Below are 25,512 nucleotides of genomic sequence, written 5' to 3'. Positions count from 1 at the left end.
GGGGGATACCGCATCTAAACCATAACAGTGTATAATTTCAAGACATGAAACACTAAATTCACAAGATTTAAGGTAAAAACTCTAGTTAACTAGACATTTGCCTGCCAAGGCTTTACCATACACTTCCAAGAACCAATAAACCGGCCATAGAGTTAATGTTTTAGGAATCTCTTTGAGTCTACAAGTGGGTTCTGTGATCTGCAACAGGAGCAATGGGAATGGGATGGTGAGGACCCAGTAGGTAGATTAGGGAAACCAAATAAAGTATGACTAACAGTAGAGTCAGTATTGGAACCAGAGACCAAGAGTATATGTTTCTTTCTTACTTATTTGCTTGTTTGTTTAATTTTTGGTTTCAGGGGATTGAACCCAGGGTCTCATGCATGCTAAGAACATGTTCTACCACTCAGCCACACCCCTAGCACCCCTCATCTTTAAAATGGAGTTGGGTGGCCTAAGATTTAGCTTGATGGTAGAGCACTTGCCTAGCATGTATGGGGTCCTATGTTTGATCCCCAAAACAGGGGGAAAAAATTAAAAAGAAAAAAAAAAAAAAAAAAAGAAAATTGGTAAACAATGAAAAAAAAAAAAAAGAAAATGACATTAGCAGGAGTACCAATCAGAAAAGACAGTTGTGGCTCAGTGCGTTGTGGCTCAGTGGTACAGCGCTTGTCTAGCACCTGAGAGGCACTGGGTTCAATCCTCAGTACCATATAAAAATAAATGAATAAAATAAAGGGTATTGTGTTCATCTACAACTAAAAATTTTTTTAAAAAGAAAAGACAGTTGTGATAATTGAATAAGTTGATGCATATAGCATACTCAGCACATTCACTGGCACATATATTCCCAAGGAATGTCAGCCATCACACCATTATTACCATCATCACCACCATCACCACCATCACCACCATTATCACCACCATCACCACCATCATCACCGTTATCACTGTTTTCATTACCATGATCCTGGCTCCTCATCACCATGTCCCGCTCCCATTCTCCCTATTACAGGTCACTGGACCAACCTCTAGACTCAGCTGCTTCCTAGAAAATTAACCTTACAGCTGCCTTATTGTCAAGTCAACCAGAGTTTCTACCAAGCAAGTGACCTGGGACAAATTATTTAGCCCCCCCCCCTTTCTCTCTCTCTCTCTCATTACTGGGGATTGAATAGAGGGGTGCTCTCCCACTGGTACATCCCCAGCCCTTTTTATTTTGATTTGCAGTACTGGGATGGAACCCAGGGCCTTGCACATAATAGGTAAGCACTCTACCACTGAGTTATTTCCCCAAGCCTTATTCTTTTATTTATTTATTTTTGTGGTGCTGGGAATTGAACCCAGGGCCTTGTGCATGGGAGGAAAGCACTCTACCAACTGAGCTATATACCCAACCCCTTATTATTTTATTTTGAGACAGGGTCTCACTAAATTGCCCAGGTTGGTCCTGACTTTGTGATCCCACCTCAGCCTCTCCAGTAGCTGGGATTACAGTTGTGCACCACCACCACACCCAGTAACATTTTCAAGCCTCAGATTTCTCATCTTTACATTAAAGAATAGGAAATAGTCATCTTCAAGCACATAATGAGGATGAAATGAGATGAGGTACTTAAAGCTTCTAACACAATGTTCTGCAAATAGTAGGGGCTCATTGAGTGTGCATTATTATCTATTGGTTCAGGAGCTTTCCTTTTTGATTGGTAGTCAAACAGGTTTTCTGATATAGGCACATGTATGACCAGGAAGGAAGTTTACTATGCTAGAAGAGCTGTTTTAATTTTCTTCTTTTTTAAATACTTAATTGACACATAATAATTGTACATGTTTGTACGGTGCAGTATAATATTTCAAAATACATATACAATGCATTATGATTAGGTCAGGTAATCGGTATATCCATGACCTTAAATGGTAGTTATTTCATTGTGTTGGGAACATTCAAAATTCTCTCTTAGCTATTTTGAAATATACAACGAATTGTTGTCTACAGTAGTTACCCTACTATGCTATAAAGAACGTTATGAGTTTTCCCTCTTATCCAACTGTACCCTGGTACCCACTAACCACTCCCTCTCCATCCCTCCCTCCCCTCTGCTCTCCTCAGTCTCTGATAACCACTATTCTACTCCCTACTTCCTAAAGACTTACTCTTTGAGCTTCCAATATGAGTGAGAACATGTGGAATTTGTCTTTCTGTACCTGACTTATTTCATTTAACATAATGTCCATGCATTTTGCCACAAATGGCAGGATTTCATTCTTGAGGCTTTCTAGATTTTTTTTTTATTTTGTAAGTTGCAGATGAACACAATGCCTTTATTTATTTTTATGTGGTGCTGAGGACCAAACCTAGTGCCTCACATGTGCTAGGCAGGTGCTCCACCATTGAGCCACAACTCCAGTCCCAAGGCTTTCTAGATTTTTTTTTAATTAAATATATTTTTTTTATTATTTCTTACATACATCACAATAGAGGAGTGCATTACGTTCATAATATTTGCATTGCAATTCTTAATACACCTTTATACCACAATTTATCAAATCTCTGTTTGTATATTCATGTATATCTTCATACATGAATTTTGTATAATGATGACCGTCTCCTTCCACTACCAAGGCTTTCTAGATTTTGACTGGAGATTTTCTTGTCTTTTTTTGTAGGATCCCATCTAACATCTGCCTAAGACTCAGATGTCCATGAGTTATCATTTCCACACATTTAGGAGCTTTCATTACTGAAGAAATTTGGAGGAGATTGAAGATTTGGAACATGGATATAGGGTTGCTAGATTTAGAGAATACAAATACAGATGTCCTATATTCTATCTGGAAAGCCTACATGGATGCCAGCTTATATTCTTGTAAAAGTCAAGTTAGAGTTTGACTTGGTTTTGTGATGTATGATGTTACAGAATCTAAGTTGAAGGTCTTCTGAGAGAGAGAGAGAGAGAGAGAGAGAGAGAGAGAGAGAGAGAGAGAAGTGTTATAGAATTGGGTTAGATTCTCAGACTGGTTATCAGGGAGAATGTTCTTTCATGAGTCATGTTGAGCATAAGTAGGCAAAAGGATTCTGTTTACACTCCAGTAAGAAGGTCCTGGGTTAACTACCTCAAGGTTTATTTTCATTATTATATCTTGCTTCTATCAATAGAATACTACACTTTATCCTCTGCCACCTGACACCCCCGATCCCTTCCTTATCCCTGCAAGTCCCTCTCATAATGGAAACACTGCAGACTCTCGATAGTCTAAGGAATAGAGTGAACTATGGCTTCCTAAGAACAATCTTATGGAAACACAGTGAAACCTGCCCTCTTGGGTGTCATTTTGTTCCACCCATAATATTTAGGGCTGTATCATTTATTTTCAAGATCCAGAGGCATTTTCCAATAACTTTACTTTTTTATTTTTCATTTTGGTACTGGCAATTGAACTCAGGGATGCTTTACCATTGAGCTACATCCTCAGCCCTTTTTAGTTTTTATTTTGAAACAGGGTCTTGCCAAGTTGCCCAGGCTGGCTTCAAACTTGCTGAGGCTGGCAATGTTCCTGCCTCAGCCTCCCTAGTTGCTGGGATTACATGTGTGCACCGCTGTGTCCAGCCCATTGACTTTACCTCTAAAATGAAAATGCAAGTATCAGAGCAGTATCAAGTTAATGACTCATAGCTCAAAACTAGTCTAGCATACTTATTCGTAATTTTATATTTGGGTGGGGATGAGAGGAGCATGACTCAGAGGAAGGTCAGTTTATATATTTATGGACTCTCTGTGACATGTCTCCAACTGCCCTACTCAAAAACATTTTCTTTTGAAGGCTAGGCCTTGAGGTAAGGGGCTCTCTCTCTCTCTCTCTCTCTCTCTGTCTCTCTCTCTCTCTCTCTGTTAACCCTCTGGAGTTTTCACATTCCGTTTTTTAAAAATATTTTTATTAGTTATAAATTTGGACACAATGCCTTTATTTTTTATTTTTATTTTTTAATGAGAATCGAACCCAGTGCTGAGAATCAAACCCAGGGCCTCATACATGCTAGGCAAGTGCTTAAGCCATCATTACTGGCCAAGATCACAAGGAGCCGGGTGCAGTGGCACATACCTGTAATCCCAGCAGTTTAGGAGGCTGAGGCAGGAGGATCACAAGTTAAAAGCCAGCTCCAGCAAATTAGCGAGGACCCTAAGCAACTCAGTGAGACCTTGCATCTAAATAAAACACAAAACAGGGCTGGGGATGTGGATCCATGGTTGAGTGCCATGAGTTCAATCCTGATACCATCCCCCATCAAAAAAAAAAAAAAAAAAAAAATCCCAAAGAGCTAGACTTCATGGCAGACCTTAGAACTGGAAGCCCAGATGGGGCAAAGGAGGCAGCTTGATGTCCTTCTGCCCCCACCCCAAGGTTCAGAGCACACTTGTCTCCCTCCCAGCCTGAGTCACTGCAGCACTACCTCTAGTCGGGGCATCAAGTTCAGCACTTAAGCCCTTCCCACATCCCTTCCAGGGCTGATCATGGCCTGCAAAGCTACCCTGAGAAGGGTCAGAGGGTGATCTAGCTGGCCTCTCTGCCTCCCAACACACTGCAGAGATAAAATGAAAGGTGGCCCTTTTCCAAGTCCTTGGCCATCCTTTCATCCTCCTCCTCCATTGTCTCATCTAGGTAAAGATCATTTTTTACCTAATCAGGGAAACAAGATTCCTGGTGATAGGCTCTGCCTTTAAATTCCCTGCCCCTTGAATCATTCCTGACAGTGCAGAAAACTGCAAGAAACAGAGAGGACTTTGCGCATGTTCAACGCTGTCCAAGGGGTACCAAGATGGGGTGGACCATGGGCTTTTCCCAAAGACCCTATTCAGTAGGAGAAGGGAAGGAATAAGTCCATCCCTCTGCTTTCCAGCAACACTGGTAATTAACAGTGCTAACTTGAGTTTCCTCAAATCATCTTAGAAGAAGCTTTCAAAGATTACAAATTAGGAACGGACAGTTTAGCATTTTTATGAACCATTCATGGGATCCCAGACTTCTCTGTCCATACATCCAAAGGCTCACTTCCAGGCTCAGAACAGGCCTTTTCCAGGTCAGCCTCGCCGATGCTGGTGTGTTTATTCCAAACTAAAGGATCAGCAAAGAGTGGGTGTAGGGAGTGAACATGCATATGCAGGCTGGGCAGTCCATGCAAGAATGCAAGAGTTCCCTGCAGATGTCAGAAGGGAAGGAGTCTTAAGTGGGAAGAAAAAGGGAAGCAGAATTAGGGCAAAGCTGTAACTGGCTCTTTCAAGCCACCATGCTCTTCAAGCAACGCTAAGGAATCCAAGAATTCTAATTTCCAACCTATATTTCCAGGTTGTCCTGAAGATATTTTTGTCAAGGTAGGAGGAAAGAACATATTTTATATAATTATCTGTTAGCTTAACATAACTTTGAAATATTTAGCTAGGCACAGTGGCGCATGCCTGTAATCCCAGTGGCTTGGGAGGCTGAAGCAGGAGGATCGCAAGTTCAAAGCCAGCCTCAGCAAATTAGTTAGGACCCTAAGCAATTCAGTGATACCTTGTTTCTAAATAAAATACAGAAAAGGGCTGGGAATGTGGCTCAGAGGTTCAGTGCCCCCGGGTTTAATCCCTGCTACAAAAAAAAAAAAAAAAAGAGAGAGAGAGAGAGAGAGAGAGTTCAGACATATGTTTTGCAAGCCTCCACTTACACTCTGGTCTTGTGGTCTATGACACCTCATACCCTACCCTGTTACCTTCCAAGAGAGAGCCCAAGTGGCTGAGACAGCTTCCAGCTGAAACCTCATGCTGAATAGACTCATATTTGTCCCACTGTCCCTGTTTGGACTGCTAAAAGTAACTAGAGTTTACAGGATACTGAGACCAGAACTCATCCTCAGGGCTACATGTTTTACACAAATTCTACATTAGTCGTCACATCTGTGCCGCCAAGGGCATTAAATTGAATTCAAGGTCTTCACCCAGCTTCCAGGAAGGATTAATTCAATTGAACTATTGGCTTTGGGCACTTGTTTGGAAAAATGAGGCGATTGGGATCTGGCTGGCGACGGGACGCTCTTTTTACTAGATGGCAAGTACAAGTGGAGAGAAGGAGGGAGAAATGTCAGGCTCAGGAGGCCCAGGAGACCGTATGAGGGAACAGGAAGGGCCAGGAACTCGAAAAGTTTCCCAGAGAAAAGTCAGGCCTCTTCAATAGTTGGATTTACTTGTTCTGGAGGAGGTTGGGCCAAGGGATGGGACCAAGTGCTGAGTCCAGCCTAAAGGTAATCTTGCAGCGACAACAAGAATGACACAGGACCCAGGTGCACACCAGCAAACTAATTAAATGGAGGCTGGGACAGGGCCCAGCTCTTTTTTTTCCCCCAAGGCTGACAGTGTGAAGTCCTCAAAGTGGACAGCCCCATCTCTCCAGGTGAAAGACAGCAGCTGCCACAGGTTCACCTGGACCTCGTAGAAGGTGAGTGGAGACAGGAGCTGCATACTGGCCTCAGCCCACCAAACCCTGCTTTTAAGTATGCTCTGGTTGTTTGTGTGTTCTGTTTCTGTGATGAAAATGGTTTGTGGTGCCTCTGTGGTGGCACACACCTGTAATCTCAGCAACACAGGAGGCTGAGGTGAAAAGATCACAAGTTGTCAACCTGAGCAACTTAGTGAAACCGTGTGTCAAAATAAAAAGGGCAAGGATATAGTTCAGTGGTAGAGCTTCCCTGGGCTTAATCCCCAGTACTGGAAAAAAAAAAAAGTTCATAGTCATTAAATACTATCTGGATAATATTTTTTAAAAAATAAAAGACTAAAGATCTTCATGATCTTACCCCAGACCCTATCAATGTTAAACATTTGTCATATTTCCTTTGAAGCCCTTTTATTCTTTATATAAATGGTGTGTGTGTGTGTGTGTGTGTCAGAGAGAAGAAAGAGGTTTTAACGTAATTGGATCCACTTCCCTAAAGCACTATTTTCAAGGCAGCAGGGTTAATGTGATTTTAAAGTACTAAGATGAGTCATCTTAGAATTATTGAGCAATTTCATGAGTTTGGTAAAAACAAAGTTGACTTTTCTTTATCCTGTCATTAGGCATCACCTACTCTATATTCAGCTGCTCTTCTCACAGTCCATCCTCTTGAGAAAGATAACAAGAAATAAAGCACGAGATGTAAGAATAAGAAATAAAACTAAGGCCCACGATATTGTGACTTTGATACATAAACAGATAATTAACCCTGAGTCTCATTCACAATACACTTACTTCAAACTAAGGTGAAAGAGCTAAGAAAAAATTAGGTTGAACCGTTTGAAATTTCAGATAAATCCTGCCCTAATACAGGGATAGGGTGTAGGCCAGTGGTAGAGAGCAGAGTTAGCAGACAGAAAGCCCTGGGTTCAGCCCCCAGCACCAAAACTGGAAAACAAACAAACAAGAAAATCTAAAATAGATTTGCATTTGATTTTCAGGGCCTAAGGAACTTTGCATTTGCTCGGTGACTTTTCTCAAGGATGAGACCTGACATATCTGAGGATGCAGTACCAGCAGCTTACAAGGAGCAAAAGAAATCACACGCTGCACTTGAGCGAAGGCTGGAACCTGATTCATTTTGCTACTGTCCCAAAGAAACAAGGCAGACTCTCAGCTCATTATTTTCTCAGTTTCAGAAAGTATTCTGGGGAGAAATTTTTCCAGTCAACACAATAAACTTTCAAACTTTTGGGCTTTTGCTCATGCAAATCTCAAAACCTAAAAGGTCCCATGAGCCCCTCACAGACAAATCCGACTCCCTAATTCTCCACCTGTCTAAATTTTCACAGTTGACCAGCTCACACACACCACTCCAAAAAGACCTCCATGTGCTTTCAAAATCCACACTTACAAGATTCCTACTAGCCTTTGTATTATTCTACCATGTGTAGCAATAGATTCTGCTTGATAAATATTTTTAAATGTTTATGAGCAGTATGTTTACAATGGTTCCAAAATCAAGCAATATAAAACATATCCAGTCCTGCTTCCACATTCCCCAGATTCTTCTGTGAGTTTCATGTTTTTTTCCAAAGTTTCTTCATGTAAATGTAAATACCAATCTATTATTTCTCCATCTTTATTTTTCTCCTTCCGTCTCTCCTCTGTTTTTTCTCCCCTCTGTTTTCTGTGCTGGGGATTGAACTCAGGGCTTCATACAGGTCAAGCAAGTGCTCTACCACTGAGCTGCACCCCAGCCCTCATATCTGTTTTGTGTTTTTTTTTTTTTTTTTGCACAAATAGTAGCTTAATGTACATACTATTGTGTGCCTTGTTCTTCTTGTTTTAACTTATCACTGTATCTTGGAAATTATTCCATTTTGGTTCAGAGAGCAACTCATTCTGGTTTTCAAAGCTTTTTAAAAGTTAAAGAATTCTTTTATATGTTGTCTGCTAATGTATTTAACCAATTCTGCTAATGATGGACATTTGGGTGTTTTGCCATCTTTTGCTATGCCAATGATGCTGGGTGACATATGTCAATTTGCATTGTGTGTGTGCATCCTTGGATAACTTCCCAAAAACCAGATGGATGGGTCAGAGATTGCATAATTCTGTAATGTGAGAGAGTGAATGCCAAAATGCTTTCCATAGGGGTTTAGCTATTTATACTCCCACCAAAAATATAGAAGAAGCCTATTCCTTCACCGCTTTGCCAAGAAAGAGGTAAGGAGGGAGGGAGAGGTTTTGGAAGGAGTGTAGCTTAGCATCAAAAGCAGAAAAGGGACAACCAGGTGAAGACTTAAAAAAGCACACGCAATGTTAGACCTGACTTCTGGAGGTTTAGTGAGACTGTCCTAGAAATGCCTGGAACCTCTGATAGCTTCAGCCCAACTCATCTAAAATGGAACTCAATGAAATATAAGCCTCTTCTTGTTTTCTACCAGTGCAATCACCTTTTCTTGTATTTAAAATCTTATAGGAAAACGGGGTGCAGTGGTGCATGCCTATAATACTAGTTACTTGAAAAGATGAGGCAGGAGGATCACAAGTTTGAGGCCAGCCTCGGCAACTTAGTGAGACTCTATCTCAAAATAAAAAGGGCTGTGAATGTAGCTCAGTGGTAAAGTGCCCCTGGGTTCAATCCCCAGCACCAAAAAAAAAAAAAAAAAGGTTAATTTCCTTTATAGGTTATTCCTAAGCATTACCCCCTGCCACTACTTTCACACCCACTCTCAAATTTTCAACTGAAAAGGAATTTCCTAGCTTGATGGCATATTCCTGGAGTCCCAGCTACTTTCAAGGTTGAAGCAGCAGGATCACTTGGGCCCAGAAGTTTGAGGCCAGCCTGAGCAACATAGCAAGAGCTTCTCTCAAAAAATAAAAGATAAAAAAAGAAGAAGAAAAGCCAAAAAATTAGTGAAATGTTTACATAATAATTATCAAACCTAGGACACTATCAAGACAAATTTATGGAGTTAGGATAGTTGTGTGATATTTTTATGTGCTATAATACACTTTTCACTGAGATCCACTAGTATAGTAAAAGTTACACATTTATATCCATTTTATACTATTTGGAACAAAATAATTCAGTTGTTACTATGTCTTTACTGAAGAATTCCTTCTGTCATCAACTCTCACCAACTATAATGTTTGGCTTTATTTTTGGATTTATAAGACTTTAATATGGTGAAAGGGAAATGCTATCTCCTGTGACCCTTTACTTATATAGAGATAAAGATGTTGCCCACGAATGCCCCTGAGCCTTCTTTCTTTCTTTCTTTCGTGTGTGTGTGTGTGTGTGTGTGTGTGTGTGTGTGAGAGAGAGAGAGAGAGAGAGAGAGAGAGAGAGAGAGAGAGAGACTGGGGATTGAACCCAGGGGCACTCTACCACTAAGCTACAACTCACTTTATTTTGAGACAGGATCTCGCTAAGTTACCCAGACTGGTCTTGAACTTGTGATCTTCCTACCTCAGCCTCCTGAGTTGCTGAGATTATAAGCGTGTGCCACCATGCCTGACACAAGCCATCTTTCTTAAGTGGAAGTAGGATAATAAGCAGGCAATGCAGGAACATTGGCAACTATCTGTTGATGGTGCTGTCTGCCAGTTCACAGTCCAGGTCCCCTCTGCCATCATCTTTGTGAGCCTACAGTATTTATTCAATTCTGTTCATAATATTGTATTTAACTTTGTTACTTTATCAAAATTAGTGGAGGGGCTGGGTTGTTGTGGCTCAGTGGTAGAGCTCTCCACTAGCATGTGTGAGGCACTGGGTTCGACCCTCAGCACCACATAAAAAATAAATAAAATAAAGGTATTGTGTCCATCTGCAACTAAAAAAAATTTTAAAAATTAGTGGCATATGGATAAATTCAAATGCAAAGAGCAGGAAAAACGGAAGCGTAGCTCTCGTAAACATAAAGCAATTGAGACAAAGAAGGAATTCCTTAGGTGTGCAGAAAATGGTGACTCTTTGGCCTCAAACTGAAAACTTGCCACGTGTCAGTCACTGTTCTTATCACTTTATATGGTTTTATTTTCACTCATAACAATGCTATGTGGGGAACAAACAATAGAATGTGATCATTATCTTTGTTTTTACAGATAAGGAAAACAATTTCTGCTTCATAAATAGGTAAATAGCCTGAACCATATCACCAAGCTTCCTATCCAGAATGGTGGTCAACTCTGCTTCACTGGAAAGGAAAAGCCCAACTTTTAAAGACAACTAAATGCTGGAATTATACTTTAAGACTATAGCTGAGAGACAAGGCACAATTAGAAATTTTATACTATGTTGTTGATCTCTGAAAATAGAAGCTCTCCTTAAAATGCACTAATCTGTTTTTGGATTTTATACATCTGACATTGTTGTGTGTTTGGGGAAACATGTTATGTCTATAGGCAGGAATCTCTTGTGTTGATGTAGATTTTTTTTTTTTGATGTACCTGTAAAGAAATGGATCCCATTAGGAACTGTCTTCTACTTCTCTAGTGCTGGCAAGAGTGCTCAGCAATGTTTGTGTGGTGGTGAATGAAACGTTAGTGGTTTGGATACCACACTGCCAACAAAGTATGCACCGACACCAAGAAACACTCTATTCAAAGTAAATCCCCCCCCCAAAAAAAACCAAAGTAAACCCCTTTGAATATTTGTAACATCTTGAAAAATATGTCATCTTAAATATGCACAGACACACACACACATCTATGTGTATATACAAATATTTACAGGCATTTATAGAGAAAATACATTTATTAGTGCATGTCAATAAAGGCCAAATGATGTCACATCTTAAATATATAAACACACTTATAAGTGAATGACAATAAAGGTGAAATGACAATGACCATTGTAAAGGCCATGTTTTTTTTCTACTGAAGAGGTGATGGCACTACTTTCATGGCCTTACCAAGATAGCTGCGTATAAATCAAGGCAACAGACAGATGCAGTCAGCAAATGCTGCATGCCCTCAATTTAAAGTACCTACTCTTGTTCCCTCCCTGGAGACTCTGTCCCTAATCCCCATTTCTTTTTAATGAGATAGTTGGCCTTAGGACATCACCTCTGACAGCATTTCCTTGGAATGTGAATGGACAGACACCTGGTCTGAGCAGGGCCCTCCTGGGCTTGCTAGTGACCTATGACCTTGGTTGCATGATTTAAAAGGTTGAGAAGAGTGAGTTTGATTCTGTCTTTCTCTCCCTGGAGACTGAATTAAGATGCCAAGAGGGAATTTTCCATTGAGCCATGGGCAACATCACCAACAGGTCATCCTAGGGTCAGAGAAGCCACAAAACCAGAGAAGGCAAAAGCCACCTGCAGTCCTACCTTCCTTTGTTTTCTGTGTTTCCTGGACTCCTGGGCATGCATATTTTTTTAATTAATTTATTTATTTATTAGTTCTAATCAGAACAGTGATAGTAGAAAGCTCTTCAATTCATTGTACACAAATGGAGCAAAATTTTTCATTTGTCTGGTTGTGCATGAAATAGAGTCACACCATTCGTTCAATCATACATGTACCTAGGGTAACAATGTCTGCCTCATTCCACCATCTTTCCCACTTCTTTGCCCCCTCCCCCCTCCCCTTTGCCCAATCCAAAGTTCCTCCACTTATCCCATGCACCCCCTTCATATGGATTAGCATCCACTTATCTGGGAAAACATTTGGCCCCTGGTTTTTGAGATTGGCTTACTTCACTTAGCATGATATTCTCCAACTCCATCTATTTACCTGCAAATGCTATAATTTTATCCTCTTTTAATGCTGAGTAATATTCCATTGTGTATATATACCACAGTTTCTTTATCCTTTCATCTATTGAATGGCACTAGGTTGGTTCCACAGTTTAGCAATTGTGAATTGCGCTGCTATAAATATTGAAGTGGCTGCATTACAGTAGTGTGCTGTTTTTAAGTTGTTAGGGTATAGTCGGAGGAAAGGGATAGCTGGATCAAATGGTGGCTTCATTCCAAATTTTCTAAGGAATTTGCTTTCTAGATTGGTTTCACCAATTTGCAATCCCACCAGCAATGTATGAGTGTGCCTTTTCCCTCACATTCTTGCATGTATATCTTTTTTAAAAAAATTTTCCCCCCAAACAATTCATGTGCTTTTCTGCCCTTGTTCCTGAAAAAGACTAAATTAGAACAACAGATAACAAGAGAAAACAGTCTCTAACAACTAAGGATATGACTTTAAAAATAAATAAATAAATAAATAAGAACTATACAAGCAAAAAAGCCCAGAACTACAAAGTTTAGGGGCAAACACTCATTTCATTCAACGGTTCCCAGGGATTTTGGTTGTATGCAAGTCTGTACAATAATCAGCATGTACAGTGATGACCTTGAGTCTTCAAGTAAAGGCTGCTTGACATTCAGCATATTTTCAGAAGGCAATGAAGCATGCAGTTTGCTTCAGAAAAAAAAATTTCCTTCAAGTTAAAAAAAAAGCCTTGGTGTTTAAAGAAGGCAAGGTTCATTAAGTGATTTGTTATTTTTCAGTATTTAAAATGTATGTATTTATTGATTCATGCCTTGCCAGCAAAGATTTACTATGACTTATAAGAATATACAAAATCCAACAAGAAAGCAAAAATGGCAGTGAAGGGAAAGAAGAAAGAAAACCAAGGTGTGCAAGAGATTTAGTTATCTGCAAAGCTTGCTTCTGTGGATTGCCTTATTCCATGATAGATCACAGAGCTTATGACTGGTAATAGTCATAAGTTAAATTCATACCACTGCAAAGGAACAAAGGAGGAAGGCAGGGGAAAAAAGAAAGATTTTTATAAATGTGGCAAATGGTCAGGGTTTTTGTTTTGTTGTGTTGTGTTTCTCTCTCTCTCTCTCTCTCTTGCAGTACTGAGATTAAATCCAAGGCCTTACAAATGCTAAGCAAATGCTTAACCAACTAAGCTACTTCCCCAGTCCAATCAGTATTTATCTTATGAATGTTAAAATCAAAATGAAACTGGAGCTGAGCATGGTGGCACACGCCTGTAATCCCAGCAGCTGGGGAGGCCCAGGCAGGAAGATTGCAAGTTCAGAGCCAGCTTCAGCAATTTAGCAAGGCCCTAAGCAACTCATCGAGATCCTGTCTCAAAATAAAAAATTGAAAGGGTTGAGATGTGGCTCAGTGGTTCAGTGCCCCTGAGTTCAATCCCTGGTACAAAAAAAAAAAGGAAGAAAAGGAAGAAAGGAAAAAAGAAAGACAATATTGATTTAAATCAGAAAAAAAAAAATAATACTCCATGATGTAGACATGCTATTAATTCAAGCATGGTTAAATAATTTCTATTTGTTTATTTCAATAAAATAATCATGACAGCATGGGACTGGGGCTGCGGCTCAGCGATAGTGCACTTGCCTGGCATGTGTGAGGTACTGGGTTCGATTCTCAGCATAACATATAAATATATAAATAGGGGTCTATCAACAACTAAAAAATAAAACTAAAAAAAATTTTAAAAATATGACAGCAAAACATGTTAGTTAGAAAGAACATATTACTTATCTACTGAAATTCTCTTTAATATCATTTTCAAATCAACATATTAGAAAAAACAAAGAATGTTTAAAGTTGATTTAAACTCTTTTTATAAATGTCATTCTTATTTTGACTTTTTTGTTGTTTCTCTTATTTATTTGTTTTTGTGGTGCTGGGAATCAAACCCAGGACTTCATACTTACTAAACACATACTCTACCCCTGAGCTATAGTCCCGGACCCAAATGTCATTCTTACATCCCATAAAAAAGTGAGTACCCAGAGAACTTAATAAATGGTGCCTGTTTATGACAGAAAGAGAGTATACAGGGAGTGTACAGGATATTTCACAGTGATGTGACCCAACTATCTGCTTCATTAATGTCTTCTTAAAAGTGTCTGGCCCATGGGCTGGGGTTGTAGCTCAGTGGTAGAGTGCTTGTCTCACATGCGTGAGGCCCTGGGTTTAAACCTCAGCACCACATATAAATAAATAAATAAATAAAAATAAAGATGTTGTGTCCACTTACAACTAAAAAAAATATAAAAAAAAAAAGATTTCTGGCCCAATTTTCCCACTAACTTTTCTTTTTCTTTTCTTTTTCTCTTTTGGCTGCAGGGTGGAGGAGAGGAACAAAGAATTGAACTGGGGATATTCTACCACTGAACTACATCTTCAGCCCTTTCTTTTTTTAAATTTTTTTATTTTGAGACAGGGTCTCACTAAGTAGCCCAGACAGTCCTTGAACTTAGGATCCTCCTGCGTTAGCCTTCCCAGTAGCTAGGATTACAGGTATGTACCACCACAGGTAGCTAACAAAATTTTCCTTAAATTGTTATTGTGAATTCATTGGGAATGTTCTTTTATAATATTGACATGGAAACTAGTTTTACTGTCTGATGTTATATTTTTGCTGATTGTTTTCCAAAATGTATAAGTGGTGTTTTTTTTATTGATAGATTTGTTTTTATTTATATTCAGCTTGCTTTCTTCCTTTGTTCCTTTTCATTCAGTCCTAGATAAAATGCAGTTAATCATGTACAAAGGTATGTACAAAGTCTCATCTGAATAGCTCCATCATGTGTCTAGAATAAGTTTTACAATTATGAAAGTTGCTTCCTGTTCATAGCTACTATGGCCTTGAATAAGAATAAATATCTAGAGCTAGGGGTGTAACTCAGTGGTATATAATGTGCTTAGCATGTGCAAGAACCTGGGTTTGATCCCAAATACCTAAAAAGGAAAAAAAAAAAAAAAGTCCATACTATATTACTGAGTCCTCTGAAAATTAGATGCAAAAATCAGGAGATTTTTTAAAATACTCATTTTAAAAGATGAGTATTTTAAAAAACAGATTTTGGGCAAAAAGTCTAGAGTGATCATATAATTTATTATTAAAATTTTGTCTTTTGGACAAGGAATGCAAGGTGAATTAGTAAGTTCACTGAAAGCCTAGCATGTGCCTCTAGTCCCAGCACTTGGGAGGCTGAGGCAAGTGGATCACTTAAGCCCAGGACTTTGAGCTCTACCTGGGCTATATAGTGAGATAACATCTGAGGGGTCAGGGATGGTCATTGAGAAAAAGACATAAGCCAGGACTCTTCCAGGTATACCAAGATTTATGGTCACCTTAGCCAAAATTGATAATGTACCTCTCTAAGCTGGGGAGGGCTTGAAAATTATAGGCTATATCACATTCTATACTCAAACTGTGAATTAGTGGGTTCTGTTTTGAGAATCTAAGCTGAAACTCTGCTTTTAAAGTATTAGGCTCAGTTCTAATTTATATTCCTCAAGATAAACATAATGTTAGAGACAAAGACCCAGAGAAACATAATGAATATGAGAAAGAGCTACAGCTCTTAACATTTGGGCAGTTATGGCATCTTGGAGAATTTCATGAGCACTTTTAACTCTCCCTGGAGGAAAGATACACACAGCTCCCACCCCTCAGCATGCAGTTCAGAGGAGTGCAGTCCATCTGATCTAACCCAGGACCCCAGGTTGGAATTCCTGACCTACAACATGTGGTTTGCATGAAGGAACTAGGGAATTATATTAGCTGACCATCTTTATACTAATTTCACTTTATACTCACATAAATCTATTTCAGAGTAAGGGAACTAAGGCTCAGAGAAATTAAGATCTCACAGCTTACCATAAAATGGAAAAGCCAGACTTCAAATTCAGGTTTATGTGTCACTAATCTCATAATCTAACCACTGCTTAGATATACTTTATATAAACACACATATACAGATATTTCAACCTAGAAAGGGATTATATTATAAAATCATATGAAAAGTGAACATAAACTTTCATCCTCATTAAAGTCCTGCTTACCAAATTGGTATGTAGCTTTTGAAACTAAAAAGAGATTATTAGACGTCTGGGGCTATAGCTCAATTGGTAGAGTACTTTCCCTGCATGCATAAGGTCCTGGGTTAAATCCCCCTAAATATATAAATAAATAAATATAAATAAATAAATAAATTAGAACAATTAAAAGTAAACCTTTTTTTTTTTTTTTTTAAATGATACTGAAGATTGAACCCAGGGCTTTACACATGCTAGGCAAGTATTCTACCACTGAGCAGCGTCCCCAGCCCTTTTGAGACTGGGTCTCACTAGATTTTCCAGGATGACTTTGAATTTGTAAGCCTTTTGTCTCAGCCTTCTGAGTAGCTGGGATTATAATTGTGCACCACCATGCATGACATGACAAAGCTCTTTCTTTTTTTTAATACCTCAAATGATAATGCAACATATAAATAATCCCAAGGTAGTTTTTGTTGTTGTTGTTATTTGTTTTTTGTGGTGCTGGGGATTGAATCCAGGGATCCTGTAGTCCTTCTTTAGACATCCTTGGAGTACTGCATGTGAGGCAAGCACTCTACCAACTGAGCTGTATCCCCAGTCCATCAAGGTAGTTTTTAATAAATCCAAGATTGATATACTATCAATGAAATTTTAAGTGTTTCATTCGATTCCAGGATTAAACTTGAACAGAATGATTATGCCTTTGCCTGTATATCTTGAAGCCCATGTCAATCCAACTTGACCATGGATAGGATGGTGGCTTAGGTAATATCCCATTTCCAATCTAAGTTGTGTTTTAGTCAACTCAAATTCCCCTTTTGATAAACTATGTTCATGAGTTCCTAAAAGACCTGATAGGATTTTGAAGCTGACATGCCCTTAGTGAGATATGGATTTATATTTACCTGATAATATAAGAAATCACATATGTAGTACCTGGGCAACCTGGTATATAGCAAAACTCAAGGGATATCACATCCTCCTCTTTATTTTTTTTAAGAATTTAGTTTTAGGTGGACAGAATATCTTTATTTTATTTCTATGTGGTGCTGAGAATCGAACCCAGTGCCTCATGCATGCTAGATGAGCGCACTACCACTTGAGCTACATCCCCACATCCTCTTCTTTCCACTTCATCTTAGGCACTGTTGTCAAATAAATTTTCTCTTTCTTTTTTGAGCCAGGTTTCTCCATGTTGCCCAGGCTGACCTTGATCTCCTGGACTTGACATCCTCCCAGTTCCGTCTCCCACATTGCTGGAACTACAAGCATATTGCCATCACACTCAGCTATTGTTTTTAACTTATCCCATCTCTCCACCTCTAAAACTGTGAGCTCGGCAAGGGTAGGGGCCAGATGCATCTCTGGTGACTAGCCTACATCCTGGAGTAGACATTCAATTATATTTGTTGTCCTAACTGCATAAATGATATCTACAAGAATTCAGACAATGATATTCTTTCATTAAAAATACTGAGATACAATTCACATACCATAAGATTCACCCTTTTAAAACGGACAATTCAGTGATTTTTAGTACAGTCACAAAGTTTTATAATCATCACAAGCTGTCTAATTCCTGAATATTTTCGTCACCTCAATCAGAAAACAGATACTCCTTCACAATTACTCCCATCATCCCTCCCCAAGGCTAGAGCAAACTACTTATCCACTCTCTGTCTCTACAGATTTCCCTACTCTCCACTTTCATATAAATGGGATTATACAATATGTGAACTATTGTGCCTTGACCTTTTTCAATTATGATTACCTTTCAAGGTTCATCCTTGGAGTAGCATGGATCAGCACCTCATTCCTTTTTATGACTGAATGCTGTAGTCCATTTTATGGATGCACCATGGTTTTTTTTTTTAACCCTTTCTAGAAAAGATGATTTCTAACACCCTTCACTACTCTATGATCCTATGTTCAAATGAAGGTCTACCATTGAATTTTATAAAGTAAATCATAGTATAAGTCACTATGCTTCTTGTTTCTATATAAGTATAATGATTTTCTGTGTCCTGGCCTTTCTGAATCGTATCTCCCACAGATTCCAGGAGGACAGCCCTGTTGTGATCCACCAAGCTTATTTTCTCAGCCCCTTAGACAATAACATTAGACTCCCTGCCTTTATTTTTGGAATTCTGCTTTCCCCACCTCACTTTCTCTTAATTGTCCTCCTGAATACCTGAAACTGGACACTCTGGAATAATGAACGTCCACAGCGCTGATTGCCCTTGCGTTTCCATCAGATCTGTGTCAACTAAGGACGGATGCGACCCTTCCCGCCTATCTTTGCCCGGTTCCCGTCTCAATGCAAGTGTACCTTCACCATCAAAACTTTCGGGGATGGTGGGGTGGGGACTTCCTTGGTTTTCCAAGGAAACTTAGGTAAAAGGAGGGCCAGGGGGATGGTATTTTTTTACTTTCCTCACAATCCAGAAAAGAAAAAGGATTTCCTTTGGGCTGCCACAACTCCGATCTTTAATGCTGATAAAATATTTCCTTTAAAAAACAAAAAACAAACTTCTAGGAAAATCATGCAGCTTTAGCTTGGAAGTCAAATCTATTCTAACCTTCACATTAAAAAAAAAAAGTGAGAGTTTTATTTCTCTTTCACTGGGAATTTTCTTCCTAACAATTCTAACAATTCAGGTCTTGCTACCAGAGGCGAGCTGGTCCGCAGGTTTCTTTGCAGGCTGGCGAGGAAGAAGGACTACAGGATCCAGAGGTCTTTGGAAACTCCAGCAGCTCCAAGCTTGTTGGCTACTAGGGTTTCCCTGAGGAGTGACGCTTCGAAAACAAATTCTGATTGGTCGGGCCTGAGCTGAATTCTCCATTTATGGACAGATTGCCCGGCCCGAGCCGAGGCTGAGCCAGAGGAATACGGATTAAGTGGTTGAAGAAAGAGAAGAGAACCAGGGGAACTAGGCAGGCACACAAGCTGAGCTCATCGGACTCATCTAGGCGGTCGGCGATCACCAGTTCCAAGTGGACCCCAGCCCTTTGCAGCATGCACTCCAACTGCTGAATCGTCCCGGTCTCGCCCTCACCTAGACCCGCGAATCCCGCCTGGATGGAGTCCCCCCTGGGTTCCCATTGGCTCCTGTGAGTGCTTGGGTGTCGGGAGCCTGTTTTTGGCGAGGGGAAACAACTTTTGAAGTTCGCCCAGGAGATTGCGTTCCAGTCCCAGCTCCCAGGCAGCCGGACCGGCAGAGGAGAGACCGCGGCGCGAGTCACCATGGTGAGTTGACTGAGCTGCGTCTCAGGACGCCGATCTTGAAAAGGGGCTAGAAGTCCAAACCGGGGCACCCACCTTGGGCGCGCTGCCCAGGCCAGGGGTGGAGAAGGTGGACGCAGGAGTCGGCACGTTGCGAGCTCTGATTTCCTGCTACTTTCGGTAAACCCGGGCTCGGGGAGAAGGCTCGAGGGGCCAAAGAAAACTTTCTTTCAAGTCGTTTTCTGCGTCGCGAAACTTTTGTGGCCGGGTTGCTGTGGCTGCCAGCTGTCGGAAGCCAGAGTGCGGGCACATCTGGTTTCAGGGGCACGGCAACGGGAGGGTTCCCTTTCTCCCTGCTGGAAAGATTGGGGCGGCTGCCTGTGCCCCTCGGGTCCTAACCATCCCGGGCGAGGTTCGCTGGGACTTTTGCGCCGCAGTCGGCCCGCTGCGCCCCCTCCCACCCCCATCGTCCCCCTCCCGCCCGCTGGCACCAGCGCTGGCGGCTCGCTGTCCTCCCCTGCGCTGGTCGGTGGCGGGCAGTGCCCGCAGCTGTCCCTCCTGGCATCGCGCGCCGGTGGAGGCGGCCTGGCCTGCCCTGGCTAGGGACCGCGCGCCGCACAAAGGCAGGCGGGGGCGCCAGGTAGAGCGAGCACCTGGCGGCGGGCACAGAGCGAAAGTGATCCGGGCGCAGGCTGGAGCCACGTTGGCTGGACCCGTGAGACGCGCTGGCCGCTGGGGTCTTTGCGCCCAAGAGGCCGAGTAAACACCGCCCGTGGAGGGCCCCACCCCTTCCCAAGTGCGAGGTGACAGAAACTCTTTGAGTTTGCACGCCAAAAGTCCTCAGTTTTTTTTTTTTTCAAGTTTTTTTTTTTTTTTTCCTTTTTCCTTTGGCACTTTGGAAACACACGGATTTGGCTGCCTCTTTCTCTTACCCGCTTGTAACTTTTTCGCTGCCCCAAGTCCCCAGCCTGGCCACACTCCTCCTCCCTCCCAATAACCTTAGCCACATCCCTTGAGCTTTGGTGTGGTGTAGTTTTCCTTCCGAGGCACAAAAGCAAGGACTCTATTTTCAAGAGATTGGCAGTCCTTCAGAAAAAGAAAAAAGAGTTCTACAAGGCTTCATAGTTTCCACACTTGCCTCTTTTCAAAGAACCCTGCTTAGGTGGATGAACCGTCTTCGGATTCGTGATTGTTTAATGACTGTGAAAGTGAAGCTAAGTCAAAATGATACTCAGCACAGCTCTCATTTAAAAATCTATATCCCACATGACCGGTCTGAAGGACTCTAGCTAAGGCCCATCAGAGCCTCTATACCAGCCCAACAAAAACAAACAAAACCTTTAAAAGGTGCCATGGACCGAAGCTTTACTTTTTACATAGTTCAAATCCATGTCACCTTTGCTCCTAAGAGAATACTTTATCTATAAATAAACTCTCCCCTCCGGTTTAAAGATTTAAGCAGTCAGCCTACCCCAAATTATTTTTGGAACCCCCACAGAAAATCATTTACGTTGAATGTGTATTTGGGTGGAACTACTTAATTGGGCATCAGGCCATGTGAATTTAGGCAACGTGATAGTGCGAGTACTTTAGAATTGCTGTAATTATTTTCCATGGTTCAATATTTCTAAAAAAAAAAAAAAATCAATGTGTTTATGTCAAAAGCTTCAACAATCTTGCTGAATTTAACTACTTGGTACCTTGACAAATTAACTTTTTCTCATTTAACTCATTTTTCTTGTTGGGCAGACCAAAACATAGTTGGGGGTGCATTTTTGGAGACCTCAAAAATGTCATGGTCAATTTGGTCAGTTTGCTGTTGAAGTAGATGGTTGGTCTGTGGATGTATGGAGGCATGTCTTAAAGTAGAGTCCTCTCCAGAGTTGACTTATCAGAGGACAGAGTGTGACTTACCTATTGATGGCTCCCTGCCATCAGCACAGATGGGCATGTCATGGGCCTCCGGGCGACTATCTGGGCATCAGATAAGGTTGCTGAGGACACAGCTCACTGAAGAAAAGTTGAAACTGCTGGCTGTTCTGAAATGGGAGATGTGCCATTGATAGATCTCCCCAATCCAGAGTCATGTGGCCAAAATTTAAATGAGTCTTTCTTCCCTGACTTGAAAAATTGTTCGTTACATATGTGACATCTCCTTAGAACAAAGCATCAACATCTTAAAAAATGAGAAACTCCAGTTATAATAGGTCTAATATTTAAAGTTTACGTAAGAGTCCATCAAGCCAAAAGAAGCTTCATTTTTGTGTTCCACATCGCTTGGGCCTGCCCTGTGTGTCTCTCAGCTGCTTAGAACAGGAAAGGAAGGGACATCACCATCAGTGGGTGTGGCTATAAATGAGCCTGGAGCAGAGGTCCTTGGCCAGGCATGAGAAGGGCACCTGTACTGGGGTGTGTATGTGTGTGTGTGTGTGTGTGTGCGCGCGCGTGCATAGTTTCTTTGGAAGACTGCTAGTGCATTAGAAAAGTTCTCCACCTGTATCCAAGGCCCTACCAAGAAGTATTCACTTGTGACTCATAAGGAAGACTGTCATTTCTGAATCATGAACACAATGTACAATTTGTAATTCACTTCATATCTTCCTCCTGAACACTCACTTTGGGACACTTGTTCATCTTGGAAAAACCAAGAACACTACCAGCAATAGTTCTTCATATCTTCTTCTTCAGGAGGCTTGAAGAAATTAAAAACAAACAAAACAAAGAAAAACCCTCTGTATATCTTCATAATTTAGTTAAATGTCATTTAGGAGAGTTTAAAAATCTTCTTTGGGGGCTGGGATTGTAGCTCAGTGATGGAGCACTTGGCTACCCCACGTGGGGCACTGGGTTCAATCCTCAGCACCACATTAAAAAATAAGTAAATAAAATAAAGGTATTATGTCCATCTACAACTTAAAAGGAAAAAAAAAAAAAAAGTCTGCTTTGGCTTTAATTACCAGTAGCATACATCTAAGTTTTTCTTCATAGAGTATGCCTTTCTCGTAATCTGCTAAGAAAGTTAACTTTTGTGGCCGTGAACAGAATGAATTGTCTGATGGACCCATGATGAATTGTCTGATGTACCCACATAGCCCTGCTATATGTTTTGGCCCCAGAATCTGGGATTGATGGGATTTCTGTGAATTAAGTATGCAGAAATATTTGCATAAATCTGAATTGACTGTTATCTCAAAAAAAGGTCTAAGATATTTTCTCTTTTCCTTACTTGTTACTTTTGAATAAATTGTAGATATTATGCATACAAATACATAAAACAGAAACATGATAGATAGCTGACCACAGGTATGTTTCTTTGGGTGAGGCCTGATATGTGTTTATAAAGTCTGGAAACCATTTTGAATGTTTTCTGGGAAGGTAACCTAGTTCATTTCCACTGATTGGTTTATCAGATTGCTTGAAGTCTCCTAGCCAAAATAACTCAATCCAACAAAACAAAAAGGAATGCGATAAAGCACGGAAGTTTTGATGGAGTCAGGGGGTTAGGGAAATAACTGAAGCCCAGGATATTACCCTGGGGCAAGTGTGTATGGGCCATCTTAGTAGAAAAATCTATGGCCAGCTCAGAGCCTCCTCTCTTTGGAGAAGCCCCATGGGGCAGCAGATGGAGAGAGATGGAGAAGTGTGGGAAGCAGATATTTGCAGAAGGTAAAGGCCATCTCTTCCACTGTTTTGCTGGGCTCTATAGCTTTCTCAGTGGTTGCAAACTCCAATGTCAGGATATAGTCTGGTGGGGGGCAGGGGAGGCCGATCTCTAGAAAGTCAATATGGAATGCCCCCTCCCAAGAACCACCACTACTTGACCCTGGGCCATATAGTTCAATTGACCATATTACCAAGTTATCTTGCTTTTCAAGAGAAACTGGAAATCCAGGTTTTTATGCTAGATCTGTCAATTTTTAAAAGTGTTACTGCTATCACTGAAGGACCAAACAAACTCACCTGTAGGTCAGCTTTTTGCAGCCACTATTGTAAATCTCAGTGTGGTATCTGGGAACCACGGCATTTCCTCCCATTCACTCACTAGCAGGAATATCTAAATTTTAGCCATATATGCAGCAAATGACTTTAATATTTCCTGATAAGTCCACAGCCTCTCACAGTCTCCCCAAAGAACTGGACTTGCCTGGTATTTTCTACCCATGGAATTTCTAAGCTACTAAAATGGAAAATCTGCATGCAGCTGCTACTATTCGTAGCTATCCAAACACCAGTTAAGATGGTTTTGTGAGTGGTGAGGCTGCAAATTGAACTTTTCTTTCTTATCCTTCAACTCCTTCCTGCAGTAAAAATGTCATAGCCCTCTATGTTGCATGATGGCTCTTTTTATCACTCCTTTCACAGCTGAATCTCTGAGTTTGAGATCTGTTTCAGGTCCTTAAGATTAGTGAGTGAGCAGCAGGGAGCATTTTTATGACTTGGAATATGTGCTCATGTGAGACTAAATGAAAGAAAGAACATGTAGTACTTTGCATTTCCTGATGAGATGAGGACTGGGTCTCATTACTTAGTAAGAACATGTGAGAGTTCCTTTCATCAGCTTCAACATGCAGAAATATTTTGAAACCTCTATACAAGTGCATGGTATTACGAGCTTCACAGTGGGTACTGGGAATTGGACCCAGGACCTTGTGCATGCCAGGCAAATGCTTTACCTCTGAGCTGTGTCCCCAGCCCCTAATATAGGTTTTTATTATTTACCTTGCTTGAACTTGATGTTTACAAAATAGATGAGGGGTTAAAGATTAAATGCCCAAGGTATTAAAAATAAACATCTCAGCGTTGTAAGCACATTCTATAATAATGGTAAACAAATTGTGTTTTGAATTTCAACTTCAGAATTTATTTTGGCAGAGGCAAAGGTTTTTGGGTATTCTAGTAGAGCTTTTTATTTTTTTAAAACATATTTTTATGACAGTCACACTTGAGAGAAGAACTAGAAGAGCTTTTCCTAAAACAATGGCAAGCCTTAGAACTTACACTGTATATGCAAGTGAACTTGGCCCTCCCTTCTGAGTTGCTATCATGGGAACAACGTCATTGCCATTGTTCAAAGCACTTTTGAATGGTCATTTATGAGCTACATAAGAAAATCTATTTTTTTACTTCCTTTCTAATCTAAAATGTTAGTGCCTCTCCTGATTCTCCATCTTACTCACCAGATTTTGTACCAAGTCCCTTTCAACTGTTTCCAGAAGTTATATTCTGCCTCAGAGTGGGGAAAACTAGCCCTACTGAAGATGTGCATTATCATGTAGAGGGAGCCGTGGAGGACAAACAGGAGGTCCTTTTTTCAGGGAACTAAGTATAAAAACTAACCTGAAGGAGTTCACACTCTCTAGCGTCTAGAGTTCTCATGTGTGATACAAAGTCATAGTACTTTATAATCATTATCTACATTGTAGAAAGTAAAACATATGTTGCATTGTACAAAAAGCCCAAAGAGAGCTTAGGAATTCTGTCCTAAACCCTTTTGTCTGATTTCATAAAGAGGCCTAGAGCTGCGTTAATAACTTCTGAAGTCTCATAGCTGGTTTTTGATGAACAGATGACAGAGTATAAGTTTTCTAATCTCAGCCTAAAAAAGACTTTTCTCACCAAATGGGGTGGGATTAGAGTCTATTTCCTTAAGAGTCTAGATATGACCAGGGAATTTTCTTTCTGGAACTCTTCAAGAAGGCCTGCTCCAAGATGGAAGGTTGTTACTTATTTTCTGATTCATCACTGTATCAGCTTTAAAAGATGATAAGAAATAAATTTAGAAGAATCCACTCATCATTATGCTCCACACAATAATTATTTTTATATCTTTGGATTTCCTTCCAACCTATCCAAACACACTGTTTTTACATAGTTATAATTATGGGGCAACTATATTATCTGTGCTCAGTGTTTTTCCACTCGTTTTATAAATCCTTTTCTATAGTAACCATATTTATCATATTTTGGTGGCAGGATTATAATCCCATGTAGCCTGATTGCTT

The 25,512-nt window shown here is 40.5% G+C and overlaps 1 protein-coding gene across 1 annotated transcript in view; it reads left to right on the top strand.

The window, feature by feature from the left end:
- Positions 1-19,141: 19,141 nt before the first annotated feature.
- Positions 19,142-25,512, top strand: part of Myo1e (myosin IE) — a 190,772-nt gene continuing 184,401 nt past the window's right edge. The window contains exon 1 of the mRNA XM_027926182.2: positions 19,142-19,534. Coding sequence (XP_027781983.1) covers positions 19,532-19,534 — 3 coding nt within the window. The 5' untranslated portion in view covers positions 19,142-19,531. The remainder of the gene's footprint in view (positions 19,535-25,512) is intronic.

Source organism: Marmota flaviventris, chromosome 2, assembly GCF_047511675.1.
Source record: "Marmota flaviventris isolate mMarFla1 chromosome 2, mMarFla1.hap1, whole genome shotgun sequence".
NCBI lineage: Eukaryota > Metazoa > Chordata > Mammalia > Rodentia > Sciuridae > Marmota > Marmota flaviventris.
This window is presented reverse-complemented; position numbering and strand designations above follow the sequence as displayed.